The sequence below is a fragment of the Drosophila innubila genome (assembly GCF_004354385.1).
Source record: "Drosophila innubila isolate TH190305 chromosome 2L unlocalized genomic scaffold, UK_Dinn_1.0 4_B_2L, whole genome shotgun sequence".
In the NCBI taxonomy this organism is placed as follows: Eukaryota; Metazoa; Arthropoda; class Insecta; order Diptera; family Drosophilidae; genus Drosophila; species Drosophila innubila.
Genome location: NW_022995372.1, coordinates 28,579,203 through 28,605,591, shown reverse-complemented (window position 1 = coordinate 28,605,591; position 26,389 = coordinate 28,579,203). Strand labels below are relative to the sequence as shown.

The following is a 26,389-nucleotide window of genomic DNA, read 5'->3' as shown; positions in this document are numbered from 1 at the left end:
CAATTCTTTCAGCTGACGTATAATCTATAGGTAGAATTTGCTTATGGAATACCTGTCCTGTCGTATACACTACCCTTCAATTCAGGCATAATACAAACCGAAAATGTACATAAATAATAAAAATAAATGTTCTTATCTCTGAATCTAAGCTCGTAGACAAAAATCTCTTATTAAATTGCTTCGCGGAAAACTTGAAAATATGTAGCTATATATGTCCGAAATAAAGTAATCTTAGATGATGTAAAAGTGTCAAAGAGATTGCTTATCATTATATTTCTTGGTTAAGTTTAGAAATTCTTCGACGTCATATTAATAATATTTCCTATGAAAACTTTCGTTAATCTTTCAAATATTTTTAGACACATTCCTCTTAAATTTTCTAAGAATATTGCAATGCAAATCTGTCACCTACCTAGTTGCATTTACTAAGTAAGTATGTATATCTTTATATATTTAAGACTTGTATATAAGTGTGCTCATTACTCATCTTCTTGTTGTGCTGTTGTTTTATTTGGCTGGGATTTTATATATATAATTTATATAAGCTGCAAAACAGTGATACAAAATTGTCGAATCGACAGAAAGTTGAGACCAAAAAAATGAAAAAAAAAATCTCTAAATAAATATAAATATGAAAAACTGTAAAGCTGAAAAGCAAAAACAATGTGGATGCACCTGCTACTACCTGGTTGTTGGATTCGAGCTCGAGTTCAGGTATGGGGTACTGCACAACCTTCTGCAGAAGGTTGACCCAAAAGTGGTTCTTAAAGTGAGCCAAAACAGAGCGCGAAACCTTTTTATAACCAAAATCAAATTCATGCAATTTGCAATCGAAGTTGGGAGGGGGTGAGGGAGCTGGAGATAGTGCTCAGGGCAATCCTCATACGTTACATGCTACGCACAGTCAATGAACCGTAGACGACCCCCAAAAGTGGACTACAAAAAATAAGAGAGAAAAGCCGAAATGTGATTTAATTTATTATTACAAACGTTAAAAGGAGTCCATGTCGAAGAATTGCTCGATTTACGGCAGCGCATCAATAGTATTGTCCGAACAAAAGGGGACTGGCAAATGAGTTCCATTTATTTCATTGGTCATTACGGAAATTATGCGAGCACCCTCCCCCTTAGTCAGGCGACTGACGCGACCCGTTAGATGGAAAGAAAGCACGGAAGCGGTATAAAGCGATAAAGATACATGGCAAACGGATGCGGATATATACGGGAATCGCCTCAAGAAACGACACTGCACTGGGCAAAGAATGTGCTGGCCTTACACGGCATACTTCAACTTCAGTCTAGTCCAGTTGAGTCCGGTCCAGTTCATTGGACCGGTTAGGGTGTGGGCGGACGGGGGAGAAGTCGTAAAAAACAGCACAGCGACCCATCAATAAAAATGCAAGACAATGCCACACTGAATTTGGGGGCGCAAAAATACAGCAGCAAAAAGAATAAAAAAAATACGATAAACTTGTACATTTGGAAAGTCGAATATTCGATACACTTGCAGAGCCGTGTAGATTTTTGAATATGTTAAAAAAAAAATAAAGACAGATTTTAGACAGACAGCAATGTGATATAAAAGTCAGATTTTAACTAATCTTCATTAAAATGCTTAAGTCATAAAAAACATTACAATTTATTTTAATTGAGGCTGATTTTGGGGCGATCGTTTTAATGCAACTGTATGATATTGTAATCCAAACAAAAACATAGACCTGTTACAAGTTTCATGAAGATATCTTCAAGATGTCCTCATGTCTACATGTCTCAGCTCGTCGTCCCGATCTAAAATATCCGTATATAATTTATGGGTTCTGCGACTCCTCCTTATATGCGATACACATTTCGTAACATAATCATAGTAACCTTTGTAAGAGAATAGAAAGCGTGTCGGACAAAATGGGCACAAGTGGGTTTATTTTGAATGGCTCATGGTTCGCCCCGGTTGCTCGTAGGAGATGACAGTCGGAGATACTAGATGGGCGGCATGGGAGTGACTTGATTATCATGCTACTGTCTGATATTTTCGATTTAAAGTTTAGATGACAACTGATTTATGAATTTTATGAAATTGTTACATGATTGTAATAAGACAATCATAGGTATACGTGTGCTAGACAGTTTTAGTGTTTAATTTAAACTGTTTTACTAACCTCTTAATATAGCTGCAATCTTTATAGTGCAATGGTTCAACTGTATCTTGGCTTGTATTACAAATTAATATCTGTTATACGTGCATAACAACCAACAATGTTTTACTAATGATAAAACGTGTGTCTTATGCAAAATAACTCTGGAAAAACCATCATAATTATTACTAGTTACTAGTGTTTTACAAGCGATATACAAGTTTTGTATAACAAAACTGGTAGCACATAAGTAGTTCCAATCGGATATAAACTGTTGTACGCGGTAATAAATAGACAAAGACTCGCCAACTTTGAGCTTTTTCCAAGCATACGAGCAACTCCCCCCTCGCTCCCCACCACAAGGACCATAGAATATATCCCATCACATACGTCAATGATTGATAAGCGATGAGAAAAGTTTTTGGCACTTGTCCTTTAGCGCGATAAATTTTCTGTTTTTGCTTTTCATGCTGCCAAAATGAGATTTACGAGCATATTTTGCACAAAACTTTTATTCCGAATAGAACAAGGCGGCAACTAATGAACTAATGAGCTTTTCAAGCGCCACTTTGTAACAACATGCAACATGGGTAGCTTCATTAGCCTAATGAGTGCTTGGCCTGGAATCGAATTGCGAGTTGAAGCAGCCTAAGGAATGACAAGGCAAATAAGTAACAAACGATTTACGGTTTAAGGTTAAAGCTAAATACGTAAACGATAAAACCCCTTACACTTTCCATGCGGAACTACTTTGTGACAGTTCTTCTCAGAGCTGCCAGAATTTCATGGGGTAAACTAGCCAACTCGGTAAAGCAAAAGTAATTTAAAATGTTTAAGAACTGATCACACGTTTCAAAAAGATGCAAATTTGAATCTCAATTAAAAAATCTCTGCTTTTAATTTTGATAGAAATGATTTTGCCGTACCATAATGCAACATTTCACACAATAAACTTTGCAAATACCTCAATTATACTTACCTTGATTGTCCCTATTATAATTTATGCAGTGAATATATCGAATTTGTTTAAGTAATAGTATTAGGATTTCAGTTTTAAAATTTGCATGGAATCGTATTAGTCCAAAACCATAATGTCTAATAGCGAAAAATCAAAGCAATTTCCGGTCGCCGTGAAATTAAGCCAAATGCAAGGCTTCTTGAATTACAATAAATTAAAATAATTTGGCATGCAAAAAATTATTATTGTGGGTTAAAATTGGGAATTCATGTGACTCCAAAAATATTTTCAAAAAATAAAGCCTCTGGCACTCAAGGAACATCGACATCTTATTCGATTGTTTTAAAAGCAAATCTCTTTACAATTAAAATTAAACGTAACATATTGTTATTATAGATAAGTAATTTTAAGATTCACGTTTACATTAACTTTCTTTATAGCTAAGTCTAGCTAAAAGTGATCTAAGTTGACAGAACTGGTTCTACAATGTCTTTGCTACGTGTGTGGCATGCAAACAACCGAAAGTCAAGCGGAAAGGAAAAGAAAGCAGGAAGGAAGCCCCCAATCATGCGATTACATGTGTGAACTATCGATTGAATTAAGACAAAACGCACTGAGAAGTGGTTCAGTGGGGGGTTGCGGAGTGCGGTTGTCCGGGTGTGCGGTAGGCAGTAGGCGGAGTGTAGCAGCCACTTAAGCGCGTCCACTTGAGGCATAAAAAGAGAATACGCAACAACCCCAGATCCCGAGCCTCATCAAAGTCATCGACGACAACGTCAACACGTCGCACTGCAGGCATAAAAACAGTACGCAGCATAATCAGGCTGTGTGTGTGTGGGGGACTGTGTGTGGATAATAAACGTTGACAACTTACCCAGTCACCCCTTGCTTCCCTCTGTCCTCTACTCGTACATCCAGTGCCCGTTGGCACTGATTATGTCCCACCACATACATCGAACTGGACCCTGAGCTCATGCCAATTGTCATTGCCACTTTTGCCGTGTCTATAAATTTCATTTTTTTTCCTTTTTTGACGAGCTGCGTGCAGCCCCCGGAGCAACCACTTGAGCCACTCTTCACCCACTCCTTACCCAACGGCCAGGACTTGCCAGCCCAACGATTTGCATTAGAATTCAATAATTATTGTTTAATATGCTCTTGAACCCAGCCAAAAGAATGTCGCAGATCTCAAGATGGGTTCAGCTAGGATTTTGCCTGTAGCTTATACAGCTTAGGTATTTAAAGTTACTATGGATTATTTTACCTAGAATGGAGACATGCACAAAATGTAACTTTTAAGGATAAAACTGCTACAAGAATCATATTAAGTTTGGAAATTGAAGAAGAGTTGTGGCTGATTGGGCCCATAGTGGCTCACTTGGCTCACTTGGCTCACCGAACTATACACGAACAGTAATTTCGTATCGATGCTTAAATTAAACTGTTAAAATAATAACTAGTCGGAATGGCTATAGTCGAGATCCCGCCCATAGAATAAAAACTACTGCATTCTTTTGGGTGCTTGCATTGCCTAAATTATTAATTACTTTGGTTAGCTATAACAGTCATTCTACTTGTCCGATCTTGCTGCGGTTAAGTGAGATAATAGATAATATTAATATTGTTGATTTTCTGCGATTTGCGAAGAGCAATTAAGCAAATCAATAAATTAATTTACTGTTTAAAGTTTTTTATTAGCTTAAAACAGAGGTTTTTAAAATCTGTTCTTTCATATCATATAGGATAGGGTAAATATCATGCAAGTTTTAGAATTAAAAGTTCAACCACTCGTACAGCACATCAATCATATTATATTTAATTTATCTTGCGTATCTTTCACTTTATTTGTCACATTTATAAATAATTCTTACATAATAGGTGTGTATCGGAAAAGTATTTTATACTATGCTCAAATATTTTAATTCAACAGGTATAATATTCTTTTAATTGATGAAACATAAAGCTCAATTAGGCTTAGCTAGAGTAAAAATGCTATCGATCATTTTATCAAATTTTTATAACATCCTAAAACATGACGTAATGTCGAAACTAGTTTCTGTAGTTCTTCATTATTGTTTTAGCCCGACTGAAGTAATAAATCCAAATTGTTTGTTGTTTCGTTATGTAGCTTCTGAATCTCTGCATGCGCCGCTTTCATGCCAAAAAAAAGGGTAATTCGACACTTCCTGCTAGCTTCAGAGCGACAAGTAAATAAATACTAAAAGAAAAGAAATCAAAGTAAAATGGCCACTTGACGGTCAATCATTATAAAGCGCAATATGTATAAAAAATCAAATTCGTCAAAAAAAAATACTTGCGCAACTTGAACGCGTTATCGTCAGACTCTGTTCTTCGGTCTCCGTTCTCACTTCTCCATTTCATAAAGACGAGCCGATACCCATGGGGTTGGTATTCTCTGGAAGGCAGGAAATTCACACAACGTTCACAGATAACAACAACATCAAATTGGAAATATTCCTCATTTTATGAAGTCGAACATGTAATTCTCTAGGAAATCTACAAATTTGAGTCATTCTAGACTTTAGCTGTACTATCTGCCTTCAACCCGAATTTTTCTAGGTCACCAAGTTTGGGGTTTTTAATTTTTTTGTGGCGGGTTTCAAACGCTGCACTATGGCGTGTTTCAGGAATTTAGGTAGCAAAACTCTGTAACTTTGGAACCCGGTGAGATATCGGTCTAAAATTTGAAATATATATTCTTAACACTTTAAAGAAAATTTTGACCAAAAAAACAAACAAAAGGCGTGGCATGAAAAAGAGCGTACATTAACGTTCAAACGCAAAAATTCGTGTTTTTCAACATTTAATATGCACTAACAAATTATAAAAAAATTTTAAAAATAAAACTTTTATTTTTTAAAAATTCTCAAGTAGTTTACTTCTTTTAACTATCATAATTTTTAGGCAAGAAACACAAAATTTTGTAAATTGTAATAAAACTTTTTAACAATTTGCAAAGTACGTTAATTCTTAAAAATATTATCTTGATACCGTTTCTTAATGCCCGTTTGAAAACCAGAATAAAGAATAAAAGAACTATGCAAAATTGTAGTAGATTCCAGATTGCTGCAGATGTCTTATAGAATTACAAATTGTAAAACCTTTTGTAAGAAATCAAAAACAATTGTATAATTTATTTAAAGAACACTCTGAGTGGAGTGATTTAAGTGATTCTAATCTGTCAAGTGGAAAAAATGAGAATATAAAAAATATCGGTCTGAAATCTAAAATATATATATTTTAAGCACACTAAGAAACTCAAAAATTTATTGTTTCAACATATAAAAAGCGGTACAAAATTATAAACAATTTTCAGAGTAAAATTGTATTTCATTGTTTTTTAATATTTTTAAAAAATTATAAATTAAAAAAAAAAATTTCAGTAAAAATTTTTTTTTTTTTTTACTACGAAGATCCGAGAAACTTTGGTGTAGATCAAGGCTGAAAACCGATTCTTAGGACCACCTCACAGGTTGTATACCATTCGAGACTGAAAAATGAAGCTTCTATATATAGATCGCTTTTAACGTTGTCTTTTTCAAAGCTCCTTTCTCTTAAAAAGGGTACAAAAAAATAAATCAAAAGAAAAACCGAGCCATAGAATCATTGTAACCAGTTGGTCTGAGCAAAAGAAAACAAACAAATTGAAAATTTGGCTTTGCATATTAAAATTCAAATTTTTTATTAATGAAGCCGAAAAGGGAACTCAACTCAGCTTCGAAGTCCACTTCACCGAATTACGCCACCGATCGGGAGCTGTTTATAAACAGCGACTTCTGTTGATGACTGTAATCGAATCTCTGCAGATTTCACGCTCCTCAAGCATCTGGCAAGTGGCACAGTCTTTGATTCGATTTGTTTATTGACACAATTTTGGACGCTTGCACTTGGACTTGGAATCGACTGGGGTTGGTGATGCTGGTCAGATGCCATTCCATTTGTTTACTTTTAACGTATCGAGTTCTGCAGATTTTGTTGGTGGTCAGCTTTATCAATGCCGACAGACCACACATACCAAATGAATTCCATTGAATCTACAAGCTCTTATCAATTTTAAGACATTTTATTAAGGGTTAGAATAGGCCGTTAGTTCTTTTCCCCTATCTCTTATAAAATGAATTTGATTAAACTAATCGATAAACATTTTATAAAGCTGTCAGATAAAAGATGATAACTATAAATGAGAGGTTCAGATTGATTTATAAAGAGTAATAGGTTTATAGCTAAAGCTTTACCTTGTTTCCGTAGTTCAACGGCTAATCAAGGTTCAATTCAATATTTTTAGCATTAGGCAATATTCCGGTTCAGTTTGCGGGCCAGTTTCAATAAACACTAAACCCAAAACTTTGATTCAAATCTTGGCTTTATTTTATTTAAAAAAAAAAAAAAAATTTTATGCTCAATTCTTAAATTCTCAAGACACAAAGTGAATTTTTAAATGGTTTAAAAATTTTCACTAATCTAACTCTGATAATATTGATTATTTATTTTTATACTGCGTCAAAATCAGGCTGAATTAAAATTTTAGATTTCAAACTATATAATAATATGCAATTTATGTAGGTTAGGCCTTAGGTTGGAACCGGATCTGTAAGGTACGGCTTAAAAAAGATTTGCAGCCTCGATAAGAACACTTTGGATTGTTAAGAAACTAAGCTACCAAGGGTAGTAATATCTAATTAGTCTGCTTATTAATCATAATCTCATATTTCATAGATCTTTAATTCAAATCAACTGATTTCAAATATATATATAAATAGAAATTAGAAAAATATAAATTAGAATTAGGCTTGATTGAGTATGCTTATGTAAATATCAAATATTAAAGGTTATTCCTATCACACTCGTAAAAAGATTCCTGTTTTTGAAATTAGAAAAACAGTTTTGATTTTATTTTGTATTTTTTTTTTATGTATTTATTACTAATTTTATTATGCACACTTAAAAGCTATTCACAATTTTTCGTATTCGTATCGTATTCTTTAAACTTTAATAGTAAAGACAGACAGCGAATGGATTAGTTTATAATTTTTACAATGTATTTTGTATTTACAATAATTTGTTTTGTTGTTGATCTCATTGAGTTAATAGGATTTTTATTTAGTTTAAAGTTGCAGTTTCGAGTGGTGTGTTTAAAACATAATACAACCTTTGTTTAGTGGATAGGATGTGGAAACCAAATGAAAGTGAAACATGCTAAATATATAGCTATTTTGTATAGCCCCATATGTACACATATTAGAGGGTATATGTTTTGTCGTTTTGTTTGTTTAATGATATCTCTCGCTTAATACTAAAAAAAAACTAAAGCTAGAACTAATCAACAAATAAGCGTGTGTTACTAACTCGTAATTTGTAATACAATGTTGCTGTCGATCGACTGCTCAATCGATCGATCGATTTATCATTAATCAGTAGCTGAAAAAAATAAATTTTAATGTTTGTTTTACAATTTAATCAATATAATTGCCCTAAGTGTTTCGGGGTGTGCGATCTCTATACGAAATGATGATGATAATTCAGACAAAGTTCAATTCGAATCGATCCGATAACTTAACAAGAACTTACAAAATTAGTTGAAAATTTATTGTCATAAATCGAATGATAAATATTTTGAATGCAATGCTTTATAAATGCTTGAAAATACCTTAAGCAGTTGTCATGTGATTTTTGGGCATAACTGAAGTAATCCTCAAAGGAATCTCAAGATACTTGTCGTTATTGATAAAGGTGCTCAAAGATAATCCCAGCTTTTGTTATAGAAAAATCACGAAATAAATTATAGTAATGAATAATAAGTTATTATTTGTTTTAATAAACTGATACATCCGGGACGCTTTAGGATATATTACATAAATAAGGTGTACTACATATTATAAAACTTTATATATGAAGATAATTTATAAAGATACATTTTGAAGACGATATTTTAGAAAACTAAGAAAAAAAGGTCTAAGATTTTGGAAATAAATTTTGAGCGGTTTAAATTTTACGAAAGAGATAATTATAGATTTGATGTTGAAACATCTCTTAAAGTGCTATAGAGCCCTGACAGAACTTGTGATTAACCCTTATACGAAGTAGGATTCATTTGGGTATTACTTCAGCTAAGCTAACTAACAATTCACTTAGTTGACCACCTGCTGAGGTGGCCATTGCGGATGTGGATGCGGATGTGGATGCGTGTGAGGATGAGGATGTGGATGAGGATGTGAATGCGAGGCACGATGTTGCTGCTGTGGCTGCAACTGATGCGAGTTTGTTGAGGTGGAAGCTGTTGAGGCCGCCGCCAGCTGGCGTCATAGATAGAACTCGGGGGAACTCTGGTTATCCGCAGCCGCGGCGCCCGTTCGCTGCTGTTGGAGCCTGTTCATAAGGGTGTCTCGCTCCTGGCAGACACGGGAGTACTCCAGCTTTAGTCTGTGCAGATCCTGATTGAGCTGACGATTGGCCTTCTCCAGTTCGTGACGCTGATGCAGACGCTTGGAACGACAATTTTGGGCATATCCACGATTTTTGAGAGTGCGACGTTTCTGCTTCAGGCGCACTACCTCCTCGCGTGGACAGCCATGGAGTCGTTTGTTCAGTTCCCGCACCGTCAGTGTGGTCAGCATGTCGTCATTGATGCAATCCTCAAGAGTGGCATTGCTGTATGCGCCGGAACAAGTGTGCGGCGAGTTGTTCGAGCTGCGCGTGGAGCTCGCCGAGAGCGGGCGACACGGTTGCAACATGGAGCGCACACAGCCGCGGGAGTTGGAGCCGCTGCTAGCGCCGCTGCTGCTGCCGGTGGATGGCAGCTGGGGTCCACAATTGGAGAGTGTTTGGCACATGGAGCCACTGGGACCTGAGCCAGGCCCGGGACTGCCCGCGTAGGAGTTCGTGGAGTTGGAATGCATGTTGATGGGCAGCGCGTGCTCCAGACTGTGGAAATGATGGTGATGCGTGGCATGTTGTGCCTGTGCCATGTGACGCGCCTGTGCATGGTGATGGTGGCTCTGCATGAGCGGATGTCCATGGTGATGATGTGCAGCAGCCGCAGCCGCATGCATGGCATAGTCCCTTTGACGTTCCCACTCTTCAGCCTCCTCCTGCGAGCCGGGACAGGCGAGCGGACGCAGATCCAGCGGCTGTTGCTCGGCCCGCATCGAATTCGGCAGCCACATCATCTCCTGACTAAGACCGACAGCAGCAACATTGGCGGATGAATTTGCCCGCCCGGCGTGGTAGTGATGGGCGTAGGCCTGACTGGGGCAGCTACTGCTGCCCGTGGGTGAGCCCACAACAGGCGGCGTCTCTGGCGGTGTGGAAGGTACACCGCCAGGCACAGCGGAGGCGGCAGCAGCAGCGGCTGCTACAGCCGCAGCAGCTGCCGAGGAGGAGGATGTGTTCACCAGAACAGCTTGTCCGCCCATGGGACCGCCCACATAGCCCTCGGGAGGCGGGCTCAGCGGCTGAAGTCGCCGCTCATCCATGTGCCATTGGTGACCCGAAAAGGAGCGCAACTTAATATGGGAAACGGTGGCTAGTTGGGAGACATCACCACCGGCTGATTCCGACACGGCAATTGGCAGTGGAAGTGGAACTGGAAGTGGCAGTGGCAGTGGAATCGGCTCCGTTTCATCATCTGCTGGTGGTTCCCGACTATGCACCGTCGTCCATTTCACCGGCTGCGGTGGACTGTGATCCTCGCGCTTGACATGTCCAATGGCGGCCACTGCCACCGGCGTCAGGGTGGTCACTGAGCTTCCGGCAACTCCAACTCCCAAATGATCCAAGTTAAATTCCTGCACATATGTGTCGGCAATGGTGGGATCTTCCATTTTCATTGGATCGCCGGTTCACATGCAACTCAATTCTCAAGCGTCGTGGGGTGGAGGGGGTAGGGTGATTAACAGTGATCGGGGAGGGGGTAGTTCACGCACTTATCACTAAGCACTGAGCAATGATAAATTTTCTATTATCGATTGCAGTTGGGTCACACTATTTTTAATGATCACACTACACTGGCCTTTATTTTCGATAGCTTTAAATATTTAAATTTTTTTGCAATTTTCCAAATTTGTTTTTCAAATCTCTTTTTGAATTGGTGATTGTGGCGCGGCCGCGTCGTATTTGCCGCTCGTTGCGTCCAGTTTCAAAGAGTTAACGGTGGCGACTGAGTCTGAGTCTGGCCGAATGGATGACTGAAGGGTGGCCCTGGCGGCAGAATGGCCGCGACGCGCGCATCGCCTCAATTTAATTCATATATACACCCATACATAAGTACACGCATGTATATGTGCATGTTAACGGCAACAACAACATGCAAAGAGCACTGTTGACGACGACAACAACAGCAGCTCCAAACGCTGCCAGCTCGCACGCCATTCGCTGTTGAGCTCCTGCTGGAATTGTAAAAGCTTGGCTCTTTTACACTTTGCCCACAGCCAGAACAGCAACAACAACCATTAGCTGAGAGCATTGGGCACCCTTTTCACCGTTTTTCGTTTCTTGTTGCTGTTGTTGTTGCCGCTCTCGTTGGGCAAATCAAATGAGAAAGCTTCCCATCGTGTGCACAGTGTCACGCAAACTGACGATAACTGCTGGACTCAATTCAATTGTGTGCATCGCACAAATTAACATTTATTTAATTTTGTGTTTGTCATATTTAAGTTATCTAGCTTAAACTGTTTATAAGATACTTACCTACCCTGACAAAAAAAAGAGTTCAATACCTACTGAACTTTGCTGACAATTAACAAATATGATTATCAGCCTTTTGCAATGCAAAGCAAAACAGTTTGTTGTTCCATGCTTACAATATGTTAACTCATTTTTGCACATCTTTCGTCCCACTGTGCAGGAACTAGTGAGCGCGAGCACATAGAAAGCTTTGCTTTGCTCTCCCTGCAGCTTCGGCTATGCTCGCTTTCAGTTCATTGCTGTCGACTTCGTTGTCGTTTTTTTGTTTTTGTTGTTGTCGTCGTCGACTGCTTTACTTTTGGTGGTGGTTGTTGTTCTTGCTGTTCTTGAAGTAGGCGTTTTGAATTGCCATGGAGCGCATAAAAAATGGCACACATACACGAACACAAGCAAGCATAGCGCGACAGAGACTCACACAGACAAGCGCACCTTATGCTGCCACGGCTCCGCCCACTTGCTGCTGACCATGGAGTGTATGAGTGTCTGTTTGTCGTGTGTATGTGTGACTGTGTGTCCGCATATTTATGAGAAACTACCACAGAAATTCCTACATAGTCCGGCTTTCCAATTGCTCGCCAACGTTTGGTTGGCGCTTGCATTGGAAGAGCAGTGCTCGGTGGAAGCCAAAGCTACTGCGAGCATCCTGTGGGGCATCCATTGTTCCATTTTCCAGTGCATAAGTCAATGGGAGATACTTTAGTGCTGATAAGTCGCTCCATTTGTTTCGCTTGTATATGAACATATAAGTGTATACATAGAACTCTATTTATGTATAGGTATGTATGAATGTATTTGTGTGTTTGCTTTGGCTTGGCTTGTGGAAAGGATTTCGTACTGGACTGCACAGGTGCATGCTGCTGAGGCAGCACAAAATGTTGGTCCCTCCCTTCGAGTTGGACTCAGTATTGGACATGGGCGTTGAGAGTTTCCTTGTTTTCTTATTTTAATTTGATATTCTTCCTGTGCAAATGTTTTGGCTGCCGAGACCAAAGAGATTTTGATTCTAGATTCTCTTATGTAATATTGTTGTGAGATTGTGTTTTATTGCCCCAACTTGTGCAACAAGTTTTTTTTATAGGAAGTGTGGGCATACGCCACAGGGAGATACCAAATGTGGGCTAAAGATTGAATATTGACAAAAACAAAACCCATATTAAATAAAAGGAAACAATTTTACCTTAAAGTGGTATGTAGAGTTTAGTTTAGGTTTCCCCCCGATTTCAACTAAGCTTAACTAAATTTAATTTCGACAGTGGGTTTTTACTCATATTCCTTTGACAAGCTTTTAAATTATATTTTTAAATTGTTGAAAACATTCTCAAATATGTTAGTTAAATTGATAACAATTAAACCTCCAAAAAAAAATCAGAAATAAAATCCCGAATTTTTAACATTGCTTAAAAAAAAATATGTCTCATCATAGATAAGTTTATTTAATTTTGATGTTTTCATCTATGGGCCTCATACTTACATTTCTGTAGGATTAGTAGCAAATAAAAAAAAAACAGTTCAGTTTTGTTGCCACGTGATATCTACTAAGATAGTAAAAACAATTAATAACATAACCAATATAAATATTAATATTTTCAAAATTTATGCATTTTTTAAGACATTTCGAAATTTGTATGAGGGTCTGACTTAGTTAAACAACATATGGCTATTTTAGTAGACCAATTTATTCGATGATCCAATTTTACGAACTATTCGACTTATACCCAACTATGGTAAGCCACAAAAAATGACCACAAAATCTATTTGTGACTGTTGTGTTTAGGATTGGTTTTACCCTTAGAAAAAAGGCCCCTCATCCCAATGGGCCGCAAAGTTGTATCATCGCAGCAGCTTGAGCAGTGATAGAAGGGGACCAATGTGGCATTTACCGCCAGCAGGAAACATAAAACAAAATCAAATCAACTGCCGCCTCGCCCAGTTCTCGTAAAGCTCCACACCCCAATGGGACAGATCCTTGGGCTAGGATTGCTGTGCCATTGAAGCTTGTCAAAATTAAATTGAACACAATCGAATTATTCTCCAGTGCACGCACCATTTGGTTTTTTGTTTGGTTCCTTTTATACACTAAAATCTACACTAAGTAAAATAGGTAAGAAAGGAATAGAAGCGGATAAATTGGAAAATCTGAGGTAACATAGCATTCTGATATGATATATATATGTTTATAAATTTTTTTTAATAAGCTTGTGGTTTCGTTACATAAGAAAACCATCCTGAATGTTATTGCTGCTGCGGCTATAACTATAATGTAGTTGAGGATTAATTGCAAGGATACAATTATATAAAAAATAAATAAATAAGATTGGAAAAAATCGAACGGATGGTTGCTGAATCTGTAATGTAACGGGTTTCAATTTTCGAACATGTTTTCAAAGTCACAAGAATCGGCTACTATAAATTTATTTAAAATTAGTATCCGATTCATGTATAACGGCTAGCTTCGGTTCAATCAAGCATTTAATTCAATTATGTTGTTAGGGTGGAAACATTAATTTTCAAAATAATTTATAATTTAAACTTTAATAAATAGACCCATTTTTTTTTTTTTTTTGTTTATATTCTAACTTTTTTTTTACAACGTCTAATTTCACAACAAGATTTTTTATGTCAAGCGATATTATACCGGTATATCAAATCTGAAACATATAAAAATCGATAATCCATTCGAAACCGATATATAATGATTATTCGTAACCGATATCTGAATACCAAAATATAAAGATAAACGGTTTATTACCCTGGCAATAGCCAAATTTATTTGAATTAATTATTTTTTTCCTTATTCTTTTTTTTTGGATTTAAAATCTGTTCTTGTGGGACAATCAGTAAATTGTAATGTAGGTGATACGTGCATGTATAAGTGTGAACTATATCTTTTTAGAATTAATACCTTTTCTTAAAATAAATTATGTTTTATTTCGGTGTGATATTCGAAAGCATTGGTTGCTAAGTTCATGAGATATAATAATAAGTTCAATAAGAATATAAATTAACATACACATTCTAAGTTTATTAACAAATTAAATAATATTTTTGAAAGCAGATAAAATTGCCTGATTTAAGTTGAAATTTGCAGATTATCTTATCCTCGAACTATCTTCGCAATAGTAGGGTATTTCTTCTTTGCACACTCAGAAAAATATACCATCCTAAAATTAGGTACGACCGTACTTGAATTTATACCGTTTCGCTCTTAAAATTTTAAGATTGCTGTGTACTAAAAATCTTGAATTAAGTATGAATCGATCTTAATTTTAGAATTCTGACTTCACATTCCTATGGCAGATATCCGAAACAGTAGTCCGATTTTATCCAAGCTTAGTCAGAATATATAAGACCATGGAAAATATATAATTCGTGAGTCTCGAAAAGATACCGTTAGAAACAACTGAGTTATATGTACCAAACTAGCTTAAGATCATTTTTTACTTAAAATAGTTTTTTTCAAGATTAAAAGGAAGTTAAAAATAAGATCGTTTCGTACTAAAAACAAGTACGTTTTGGGATATTTCTTTTTCACTGTCGCACCCTAGAATTCTCAACTGGTTATAGTGACGCAAATATGACGTTAAGCTTGGATCGCTGGTAAAATCAGCACCTATTTCGAAAGGTCAATTACCCAGAAAATACACCATTATTAAATGGTATTTAATTTTGTTATTTTGAATAATTTTAGTACACATACTAGTGTATGTTTAAAGATTAAAGTTAATTAATAATGACAATGCTTTGTACTAGAAACAAGTTCATATTGGGTTTAGTTCAAGATTTTTGTGTACTTAAAGTAGTATGTTTTCAATTTTTTCAGACTTGAATTAAACCCAAAACGTACTTAAAGTATACCCAAAAAATCTAATTTAAAGATTTCCGTACTTGCGAAAACCGAACTTGAAATAAGATTTTTGTTCTCAACTTTGGGAATTCCGAACTTAGACAGCTTTTGAGATCGTTTGTACTTGAAAATGGCATGCTTAAGTACGGAAGTCTTGATTTTTTTTCTGAGTGTAGGGTATTTCTTCTTTGTATACACGTATTATTTCCTTCTCTATTTTTTGCTCATTTCGTTTGCCCTATTTGGAAATAGCTCGAGACTGCGGCCAGTAAGCTATGATTTAACCGATGAGGTTTCCGTGTGACTGGACGAGAGTCAACATACTGCCACAGTGTGCAGCAAGCGGAGCACTTAGGCATATTAAAAAGGGTTAAAGGTGTGCAAATATTTGCCAGCCGCCAATTAATATATAGTAATAATCAACGCAGTCGGAAGGAGTCAGGGAATAAAGAGAATTAGCGTGGGTACGAGGCCATCTCAACCGACAGGTGGCGGAAGGACACGTGCTGGAGGCGGGGCAAAATGGGAAGCTCTATGCTATTTACATTTAGCCCTCATACCCAAAAGTATGCAATGGTTTTATTTCTCATTTACAACTAATTCGTGGCTCAAGTGCCTCGACTTTTGTTTGTTGACTTGTCGTGGATTTTGTTAGTCTTGTATAAATCTGTATGTACACACACGCGTGTGTCTATATATATATATCTTCTCCATTGTCAGTCGCTGTATCCAGTCAAATATTTGCATGACGAGTCCTTTTCAATTGCATTTCAATTGATTCCCGCATATAACGAATACGTGAATGTTTATTACGCCGGATTAGGCAGCATTAAAAGCGCATAGTTGTCCTCGCATGTCGACGTCTTCAGTCTGCCATGTGATCTGATTGATTGTCAGCCAGTCAACCAGTATCCTTCTCACACCCTACACAATCTCTCCCTCTTTTCATCAACCCCCCCCCCCCCCTCCACCCCTTCTTCCCCAACATCGCTTCGTCTCCTGGAGTGCACTTTAAACATGAAGTATATCGTGTTTTATCACAAATAATTTCTGGTAAATCAACAGAAAATCGATGCCAACGTTGACATCATCTAACAAAATTTACATTGTCAAAACCCCCGTCCACCCCCGCATCCCAATTTCCATACGAGTGCAGCCAGCGGGTTGTCGCCTGTGTGTTAGGCAATGAAATTGTTCACTCGACGCGACGGGCGGGTTTAATGACACGTGAGGGATGCTCGATGCTGTAGGGGATCGATTTTGTCAGACAACTGTTCGATTAGTAAACGTTATGACTGTTATACTTAAGGTAAACTTTCAAAAGGTTGAAAAGGGTTCGGTGCGATTTTTTGCATTATAGATTAATATTTCGGATCGGATAAATAACCGGTTTTTATTTTATACTTATTAGCTCGCTACCCAAAAATGGGTAAAACAGCTACTACATTCGAGACAAGTCAAGGTTGCCGAGACTATAAAATTTTGAACAACCAAATTTTGTGATAACATTTCAAGTATGTAAAACTATATCGAATTTTTTTTAGAATTCAACCACGGAAAAAAATCAAATATTAAGAATATTAAAGCTGCAGCTTTGTACGCATTATAACAGATGAGTTAGAGACTATAACAGATTAGTTAAGATACCAAATTTCGTGAATCTTGCAAGGAAAATTTAAACTTTTAATTCTGCATACACATAGATTATAATCTTGATGATTAATGCTGAAAATTCCAGTGTCATCGGATAGTAAAAATCTGGGAGTGTTAGCAAATAAACTTATATGTTAAAATAGATCCAACATTTGTTGAAAGGATTGGGGTAAACTCAGAAAAACCCAATCAGATTATAAATTGTTAGTGCTAGTTTCTAAAGGCCAAAAGTTGAAAGTATAATTGTTAGTATTTAAATAGAGGGAATGTACACGCTGTAAGCCATAAGATTACAGGCAAACCGACGGTAACTGTCGTATAATAATAACATTGTTTCAGTCATGTAACACACTTTCTTGAATTTAATTAAGTTTAATTAGTTTAATTGAACTGTTATTCACTTTTAAAATACTTACACGGTGTTTATTGCGACAATTTCAATTGCTATTTTCTTTAAGGATAAAGTGTTATACTATATTAAATTGACTGCATTTATTGTAACCATATTAACGCTACTACTACTGTTATACGTAGTACTCACTGAAATCACAAGATATTTAAATTTTTTTGTTATGCACGCTTACAAAGCTGTTATACAGTAAGTAAATTTATTTTTTGTATATTATATTGTTATAATCATATTATTAGTAAGGATTAGGGACAAGTTACTGTTATACTGTTATCATAAACTAACAAGGCTGCAAACCACCAAAATTTTGGTAAAGGTTCGGTTCGATGGCTCGAAACATAGAACAAGACTTAGGTTCGGTTTTGGGTTCGAACCTTGGTTCAGTTTTATGCTCAAAAATATTTTTATTGTATGTATATAATATTTCTTGATTTTTATAACAAAGTATATATAAAAAAAATCGAGTATAAAAAAAGTCTAAATTAGTTTTAAGATGACTTATTATTTTATGATTTTTATGTTAAAATATAGTTAGGCTGAATTTATTTTGTTTCCGCGCCATTGAACTCACTTCACTTCTCGATAAGCACTAAATTCCAAGAAAAGTTTCGATTGTGTATCATTGCAAATGATCTACGAGATAAACAAACTCCAGTGAGTTGTCGATGTTTTCATTTAAATCGTCGAGTTGAAGTTATTGATAATCGCTTTCGCGAAAATCGAGCTGTCGATATTTCGATGTATTTTTACATAACCAATAAAATGTATGTAATTATTTTTTTTCGAACCGAGTCTTTTGTTTAAGAAATTGGTTCGGTTCAGGTTCGGGCTCTCAGAGTATATAATATCAAAGGTTCGGTACATGATCCGGTTCGGATTGCTTAAAACCCAGAACCGAACCGGTTCGGTTCAGAACCGGTTTGCAGCCTTTTAAAATAATAGAATTAAATAACAAATTGATTGCTCCTACAAAAGTCAATATAAACAGTTCAGATCGTTCCATAACACAGTGTTTTTAACTGAATTCCATCTTAATCGGCAATAATTTCTTCGGCACGCACATGAATGCCCTGTCCAAGGAACAACTGATATACTATATACGTATATTTTCCGACCATTTATCAAACATGGAGTGACCCCCATAACGATGAGGCGATGGTCCTTGTGCCGATGCCTGGACGGTGTCGGTGCTTACCAAGGCCATAACGAGCCGCCATTTATACAGTTTACACCTTCGCCTCCGGCCAGAAGAAGATGTTCGGAGCCTGGCAACTGCGACGGAGACTGCGACGGCTACGGAAGTCAACACATTGACAGCAAATATTTCAATTATTTTAGCCAGGACTTTATTTATGGGAAATTTTGGAGAATTTGAGGGGTTTCACTGACCCCTAACTGGCTGACTTTGTATTGTTTACAAATCGCTGCCCATTATTTATTGTTTTTGTTGTGGCTTTGCTGCCAATGAGTGAATGATAAACTGCGTCCTCTGATAACCAGCGACATTGGCTTAGCATAGAGAGGGAAAGAGTGAGAGGGAGACAGGGACAGAGACAGATAGACAAAAGAGGGGGGTGAAAGGATGGAGGGTTTCCCAGCGGTTATAGAGCTCATTAGGAAACAATTACAAAAGCTGGCACGCTCTCAGTTTGGTGTTGCCCTCAAATGTCACCCTTCTCTGCGTGCATGTTTGTGCTCGGCAAAAAGGTCAGGTACAGCATGTCAAATGTCAAATGCCAAGACTTGACTGACAGTTGACAGCTGGGTGACGCCCACAAATGTGGCTATTCGATAATACAGTTAATTTTTTGAGTGTCAAATAATGGATAAGGGTATTAGTCTGCATAACATACTATTATCAGGCTCGAAAATAAATAAACTTGTTGCATTTTCTGATTAGTATGACAACCGTTACACTGTTGTACAAGATTCTTTAGTGTAAATATAAGAACATTATTTTCCAATTTTATATTAAAAATATATTCACGACCTGATCCAATTTAATACAAAATACTAATTTTATTTTCTCAATTGTTCTCCCTTTTTTTTAAATCATCTTATCAAATTCGATATATGAAAATTGTGGACTTTATAATGGCTTTATGATTTTATCATTTGTAAAATTTTTCCAAATCAAGCTAAAATGAAATCAGACGTAATTTTTATATTCCGTACTCAATTTGATTTTTAAATAAGTGATCTGGTTTGAGTGCGGGCTCAAAGAATAAATAAAAAGATGAAAGGTTTAGCTCATAATCTCATAATCAAAAACGTATAGGAAGTATGTTAGAGATCAGACAGAATATTAATTTTAAGAATAGTTCTTAAAGAGAAAATCGTCATAACTAGCCATCTTCATATTTTTACTATATGCGACATATGTTGTTGAGAACAGTACGGCTACTTAGACACCCTTTGCCCCCGCGCTGATACATAAATAAATTTGGTTCGCAAGCCATAAATTATACACAATTCAGCCTTTGGCTCACACACGTGTTACTCGAACTGAACTAATAACGGGACAGTGTCCGTGTCTCCCCCAAATGTAGGCTATACATAACATACATATATGCTAGCTGTCTTTCCTTTTTATTTTTTTTTTTGTTGGTGCTACTGTCCCCATAAATATTTGCGCAATAAATTTTTTAATCTTGTCGCTTTAATCGCACAAATGACGCTGCCTTTTATACGCACACATCGATATTATGTCCGGGCCAAACAGGGACCCCTTGGCACTGAAATCAATTTCACTATCGTTTGACCAACAGTAGGGTGTAGCAGGGGGGTGCGGGGGTGGGTTAAGTTTTTTATTGTTTGTTTGTGAGACGACAGCAGCTTCCTGTGCCAACGAATTCAATAAAAAATATCAAACATATTTGTAACGGTCAAACAGAGTCAGCGAGCGAGAGAGTGTGTGAGAGATAGAGGGAGAGAGAGAGAGAAATATACTTCGACTGAGAGATGTAGGACTGCATTTAATGCGTTATCCAACACTCAATTACCATAACGGCAAATCACAGCTATTGTCCATCCTGCTCTAACGCCAACGCACATTTTGCATATAAAACACATAAAACGAACATGTTCAAAATGTCCTCGCATTGAAACCTTGACCGGAACAAATTTCCATGTGGGCTCGTTTCCTCATTTGATTTGCTCCTCCCTGTCTGTCTGAATATTGTTGTTGTTATTGCCTCAAGGCAGTTGTCATTTGTTGTTTGGTTTATTGTGTTTGTGTACATTAAATTTTATAACAGACCTAACCTCAAAATGCTCATGGCCTAACCTCAAAATGTTTGATATTCTAACCTCAAATGGGCTTCAGCTTTATGATTAATACGTTAGAGTTGCGATTGATCAAATCGTCTGTGATTAATTGTAATTTTTTATTCTTTAGTATACATAGTTCATAATACTCAAGAGAACAACACTTAATAGCCCGAATCACTGAACACACGATTATATAAAAAAAAATTGTTAATGCTGTTCCATCGAACAGACATCAAATATTATTCGAGAAATCGATTAAGATATTTAATTTTATTTATTATTAATTTTTATAACACTGGAGAATTTCGTTATATAGAATCTAACTACTAACTGTGACATTCTGTGAAATGATGTACATATACTATATTTGCTCAGTGGAACCATACTACAAGAGCGTACGCTAATTTTATTAAAAATGTACTGTAAATAATAAGATCTTTTGGCTGAATATCACTGTTAAAAGTAGCTGAGAAATTAAATATTTGTATTATAAGTAATTGGCAATTCCCCTGCTAAGTAGTGTGTAAAATTAAAGAGAACTTCATTAGATTATAAACTACAGACAGAGAGAGAGAGAGAGAGAGAGAGAGAGAGAGGGATTACATTTTAGTCAAAAATAAAACCCAGCTGTTCCATATCTTTTTGAACTCCACTATCCGCACACTGATGCTGCAACATATCCAACCAAAGCGTATAGGAGTAATCATCGTGCAGGCCACCATATCTAGCAGATAGTTAGTTAAGTACAGATTTTAGTTAATAAACTTTTATAAAAATCAGTCTGAACTCACCTTTTGGGTAGATTCTCGGGGTTGATATGTTTGTGCAGGGAGCTCATATCACTACCATGTATATAAAGTCTCTCCCGCATGGAGGCATTGAGAAAGGGTTTAAAAATCTTAAAGGCGGCATTAAAAACCCAGTTCTGATTGACAATATGCAGAGCAGCAGTGCGAATAGGCATGGAAGTCTGAAAAGAGAATAGTTTAGAGTCTGATTGAATTCTGTTTTCCTTCAAGGGGGAAAGTAAACGTACCACCAATAGAGCAATCATCTTTTGGGCCACACTGGGACTCAGATGCAACAAATGCTCCAAACCTAAATCCTTAAGGTCAAATATGCCCACTCCACCCACTATTTGTGAGATTGGCTCCAATGAGCCGAGTTCCTGCAGCACGATTGTTGCTCTAAAGATATCATCCACGGTAACACGATTCGGTCTCCAGATTCCAAAGCGATAGATAAGTATACGATGTCCATGCTGATCACGATATGGCGTCACTGTCAATATATCCTCATCGCCGACATGTCTAAGATCAAGGGGACGGACCTTCTCGTAGTACTTTTTATTCTCTTCACGGAATTTATAATAGCTACAGAGCTGCCGAACAAATACAAATTACATTAATTATTTCTTAAAGATTTTAACTTTTAGATAATCTCACCAACTTGTAGCTGTTATCAATCTTCCAGTATCGGGCGCGCAGGAACTTTTCCAAATATTTATCATCGTTCCGATGTGGTTGGCACTTCTTTTGCTCTATAGAATAGTTTAATACTTTATAATTATATATTAGGTAGATTTCATTTGGCATTTACCCAAAATATAATTGCGAAATTCTTCAATAGTCTCTTGTTTCGTCTTTGGACATTCTCCCTGATTTTGCGCTATAAGTCGTATGTTCTCTGGAATTTCCTCCTCGGTGATGTTCAATTTGTGCTCAATAGCCGGCATTGTGTGACTGTGGGTTAGTGCAGCTGTGGCCTTTTTACGGAAAGAGGGAAATTAAAATGAGATAGCATATTTGTTGCATCAAAACTTGCTAGCAACAATGCTGCCAGCAACAGTACTGCTGAACTCGATATTGTTAGTAATTATGATTATATTTAATTATAGTCAATTAAGTGAAGCATAAACCTCAATGTGTTGATGGCTTATATATTCATTTACTTAATGTCAGCTAAAAAATAAATTTAAGATTTCAAACAAAATTAAAAAATAATATTTTATATTACAAATATTTACAAATTAAAAATAATATGATCTACATTTGAATTTTAATAGATCAAAAGCTTAAAAGTCTTGGGGTATTTAAGACATTTGATGCGGCGATTGAGGAATACTCAGAAAAAAAGAAGCACACCAGTTATTTATAATATTGAGAAATTTTACGTTACGCCTACTACAATTATTGTTAACATCACTGTTATTAATTTTAACAGTTTATATTTGCGAAATAATAGAAAATTCATATGAAATGAGGCAGATTTCATATTCAACTATCTTCTGTTAGTAAAATACACAAAATAGTGTTTAAGCAAAATGAACTTTATGTTATAAGCAAAGTAATTGCAATTATTCTTTCCGGAGGATTCCGCGAGTATTTATTTCTTCAAGAGTCCTTTTTGATCGAATTCACACAATTCTAAATTTTTGGCCTTGTTTGTAGCTTAAGTAAAAAAGAATACAATTTTTGCAATTGGCACGAGATTATAAAAATTGTACAGTCACGATTCTGGTTATGCACACAAGTCAAACTAACGCTTGAAACATTGAAATTAACTCAGTTTAAGTCTCGCTTGTTGCTGGGAAATGATAATGTTGTGTGCGTCTGTTGAACAGACATTTGACAAACTTGAAGAAATTTTAACACAGTTTTTCACACAATTAACAACACGTTAGCTCAAATATTATGTTGGACTAGAACGAATAACGTTAACCTCGCGTGTCTCAGTGTTGGCAACATTTTATTGTTGGGTTCAACTTGAAATGCCGCCCGGCTATAAATACACTTGCCCTTGACGGATATCATAGATATAACACAGATAATACAAATCACAGTAATGTTGAATCAATTGAAAATTCTTTACCATATTACTTTATATAAATTATATTTTGAACGGTTCTGGAGTCCAATGTTTGCAACGTTCGACTTCAAGTTTGAAACTGAGCTAACAATGGCATCGAAATCAGGCCAAATGTTTTCAATCCCATAGAATTTGTTGTGACACATTTATATACATACATACACAAATGCATATGTACAATTATAATCAAAACAGAGTAACAAAACATTGGCATTTGCGATAGCACTCAAAAGACGGCATACATACTCGTAAAGCAACCGATTATCGCAGTAACCTAGTCCAATTCTCTCCCTGAACCCAACTGAACTGAAGCCGATAACGTCAGTCGTCTGGTACTCATATACCCATCTCTAATCTGTTCCGTTATACTATGTTTCCCTGATCGGATTCGAGCACGTAGCTTAATTTCGTGCGAATTGCACATCTCACAAATTCACAATAAAGTTCACGAAATCCCATGGAACTTTATATGCCAAAGTGCAATAGGTCCAAAGATTTCATTTGCATTCGCCATTAGGTAGTGGATTTTACAAAAAAAAATATTTTAAATGAAACTTAGGTCTGTTAGACTGAGAAAACTTTTGAATATTTAATTCCAGTTTTCAATTTTAATATATAGTACAGCTATTTTAGCTTTTACTTCTAATCACTTGAACTATTCTCGTGGAATTTCACTTTAACACTTTAATATTTATGAATCAAAGTGCTTTGTGTAATATTATCGAGCTTAACACTTTTTGTTATTTAATATTTTTTATATTTTTATAATTTTCAAATCGAAAAAGAGAGTTCTGAATTTAATCTATTTTTATGGAGGTAGATAAGTCATCATACCACTTAGTAATGCTCATATGTACTCTAAAACATGTCATACCATTAGTTAAGTACTTGTAAATTTGCGTGGAATTAAAAGTTCCAAATTCCAAGTCACAGGTTCAGATGGTAAATATTGACGGGCGGGCCTCAACGAACATTTAACACTTAGATTGTAGAAATTTAAGGGCAGTGCAGGGGACTCGAATGCAGTTTTAAGTGTAGTTCAAAAGTTAATTAACCGCTTTGAAGTTATTAAGTGTTAATTGTTCTTGCACTTTACATTATTATGAAACTCAGACTTTGTGCAATTTTTAAAGTAACTATACCACTTTGTATACATTTGTTTATAGTAATTCGCTTTATTCCAGCATAATTAATAAAACCATTACCGAACAGCAATTTAATTAATTTATTTCAAGTTGACATTAAAAACTTGTTCGCGCAAGCACGTTCAAGCTATTTAATTAGATTATATTTCATATTGTGACAATGTTTCTTCGTTTTACTAAGTAAAAAGTAATAGCTGATTATTTATTTACCTATCGATATTACTTGGATATTTAAGTTTCTTGTAATTTAAAACCAACAGCTGCAAATACCGCTTCGTCGTCACACGAGTTTGCACTAAGACTGACTCAGAGATCGTTTAGAATAAAAATTTATATACCCCACGTCAAGTTGTAGAACACTCCGAACAACACTCACTGAAAACTTGTATTCAAGCCGAGTAACAAGATAATCGTACATTGAAAGCATCAAGTTTTAAACACATTCAAAAAGACAAATCTATACGCTTTCTTGCTAAGAGCAGTTTACAGTAAGAAATTTAAACATTTTAGATAACTCAAAAAAGTATTAATTGATTTAACAATTAAAAAAAAAATTATATGTAAATTAAAATTTAAAACTGGATAGATAAAAATAAGAGAAATGAATTAAAACACTCTAATCTGGGAGTATTCAAAAAATAAATAATTGATCCAACTTGGTTGAAGATAAGTTATTCATTGTCAATAAATTATTTTAAACTAAAATATTTTATTAGGTATATTATTCCATGTTCATAATGATAGAGCATTTAAAAATTCGAGTATGCCCTTAAAGTCAACGAGAGTGATAACAAATGGAGTAAGCAGCCAGCTTACAATAATTATTAAAAGGCTGAACATGGAAGACAGAAGTTAATTATGAAGATATTGGGAGAGTTGCATGAATGTACAATGTACATTGTATATACATATATAGTACTTAAATACATAAATATGTAATATGAAGCACTGAGCAAGTTCAACAGGCTTTGATGACGTCTGATTATTATTAACATGTAGTTATTATCAGGTAACTGACCTAAACAAATTCATTACTTGCAATATTTTTTGATAATGAAGCTTTTTGTAACTTACATACATACACACATGATATGCCTTTTTTCTTTCTGATTTTTTTTTTAAATCAGATCATTCTTACAAATTGTTTACAAATAAAACAAGTTTAAGCTGCAGGCTAAATCAACAACTGCAGCAAAGTGCAACAAACATCGTCTTATCGTTGGTCAAGGTCATGTGGACGGGTTAGTAGCAAAACTTGTTTGGCCTGCTGTTCTCGCTTTTATTCCTTTAGTTCGCGCTAAATTACCGGGCAACTTTTAATGTCTAATTATCTATAAATAGAACAATAAAGGCAATTATAATGTTTTGATATGTATTTAATTATGATCAAGTGCAAAACATGCTAAT

At 35.9% G+C, this 26,389-nt stretch overlaps 2 protein-coding genes across 4 annotated transcripts; both read right to left on the bottom strand.

Annotated features, from left to right (window-relative positions):
* Nucleotides 1-9,039: 9,039 nt before the first annotated feature.
* LOC117780879 (transcription factor MafB) lies at nucleotides 9,040-11,302 on the bottom strand. The gene has a single exon (XM_034617559.1). The coding sequence runs from the start codon at nucleotides 10,935-10,937 to the stop codon at nucleotides 9,411-9,413; it is 1,527 nt and encodes a 508-aa protein (XP_034473450.1). The 5' UTR covers nucleotides 10,938-11,302; the 3' UTR covers nucleotides 9,040-9,410.
* Nucleotides 11,303-21,222: 9,920 nt separating this feature from the next.
* LOC117781728 (alpha-tocopherol transfer protein) lies at nucleotides 21,223-25,309 on the bottom strand. 3 transcript variants are annotated; one of them, XM_034618538.1, is made up of 6 exons: nucleotides 24,216-24,378; nucleotides 22,569-22,734; nucleotides 22,415-22,509; nucleotides 22,006-22,350; nucleotides 21,761-21,939; nucleotides 21,223-21,693 (listed from the first exon to the last, which is right to left on the bottom strand). In XM_034618538.1, exons 1-6 carry the CDS (start codon nucleotides 24,294-24,296, stop codon nucleotides 21,576-21,578), a joined length of 984 nt encoding a protein of 327 aa, XP_034474429.1. In that variant the 5' UTR covers nucleotides 24,297-24,378; the 3' UTR covers nucleotides 21,223-21,575. The 3 variants fall into 3 exon arrangements, with proteins under 3 accessions (XP_034474429.1, XP_034474431.1, XP_034474430.1); XM_034618540.1 differs by lacking the exon at nucleotides 24,216-24,378 and adding an exon at nucleotides 25,193-25,309 and having other exon boundaries at nucleotides 21,550-21,693; XM_034618539.1 differs by lacking the exon at nucleotides 24,216-24,378 and adding an exon at nucleotides 23,841-23,939 and having other exon boundaries at nucleotides 21,550-21,693.
* Nucleotides 25,310-26,389: the final 1,080 nt, after the last annotated feature.

Bases quoted from the DNA above. Each gene is read 5' to 3' on its own strand.
- LOC117780879 (XM_034617559.1), bottom strand. From the start codon at position 10,937: ATGAAAATGGAAGATCCCACCATTGCCGACACATATGTGCAGGAATTT.
- LOC117781728 (XM_034618538.1), bottom strand. From the start codon at position 24,296: ATGGGATTTCGTGAACTTTATTGTGAATTTGTGAGATGTGCAATTCGC. The intron at 21,940-22,005 runs GTACGTTTACTT...TTCTCTTTTCAG, and splicing joins AGATGATTGCTCTATTGGTG to ACTTCCATGCCTATTCGCAC. The intron at 21,694-21,760 runs GTGAGTTCAGAC...ACTATCTGCTAG, and splicing joins CCCGAGAATCTACCCAAAAG to ATATGGTGGCCTGCACGATG.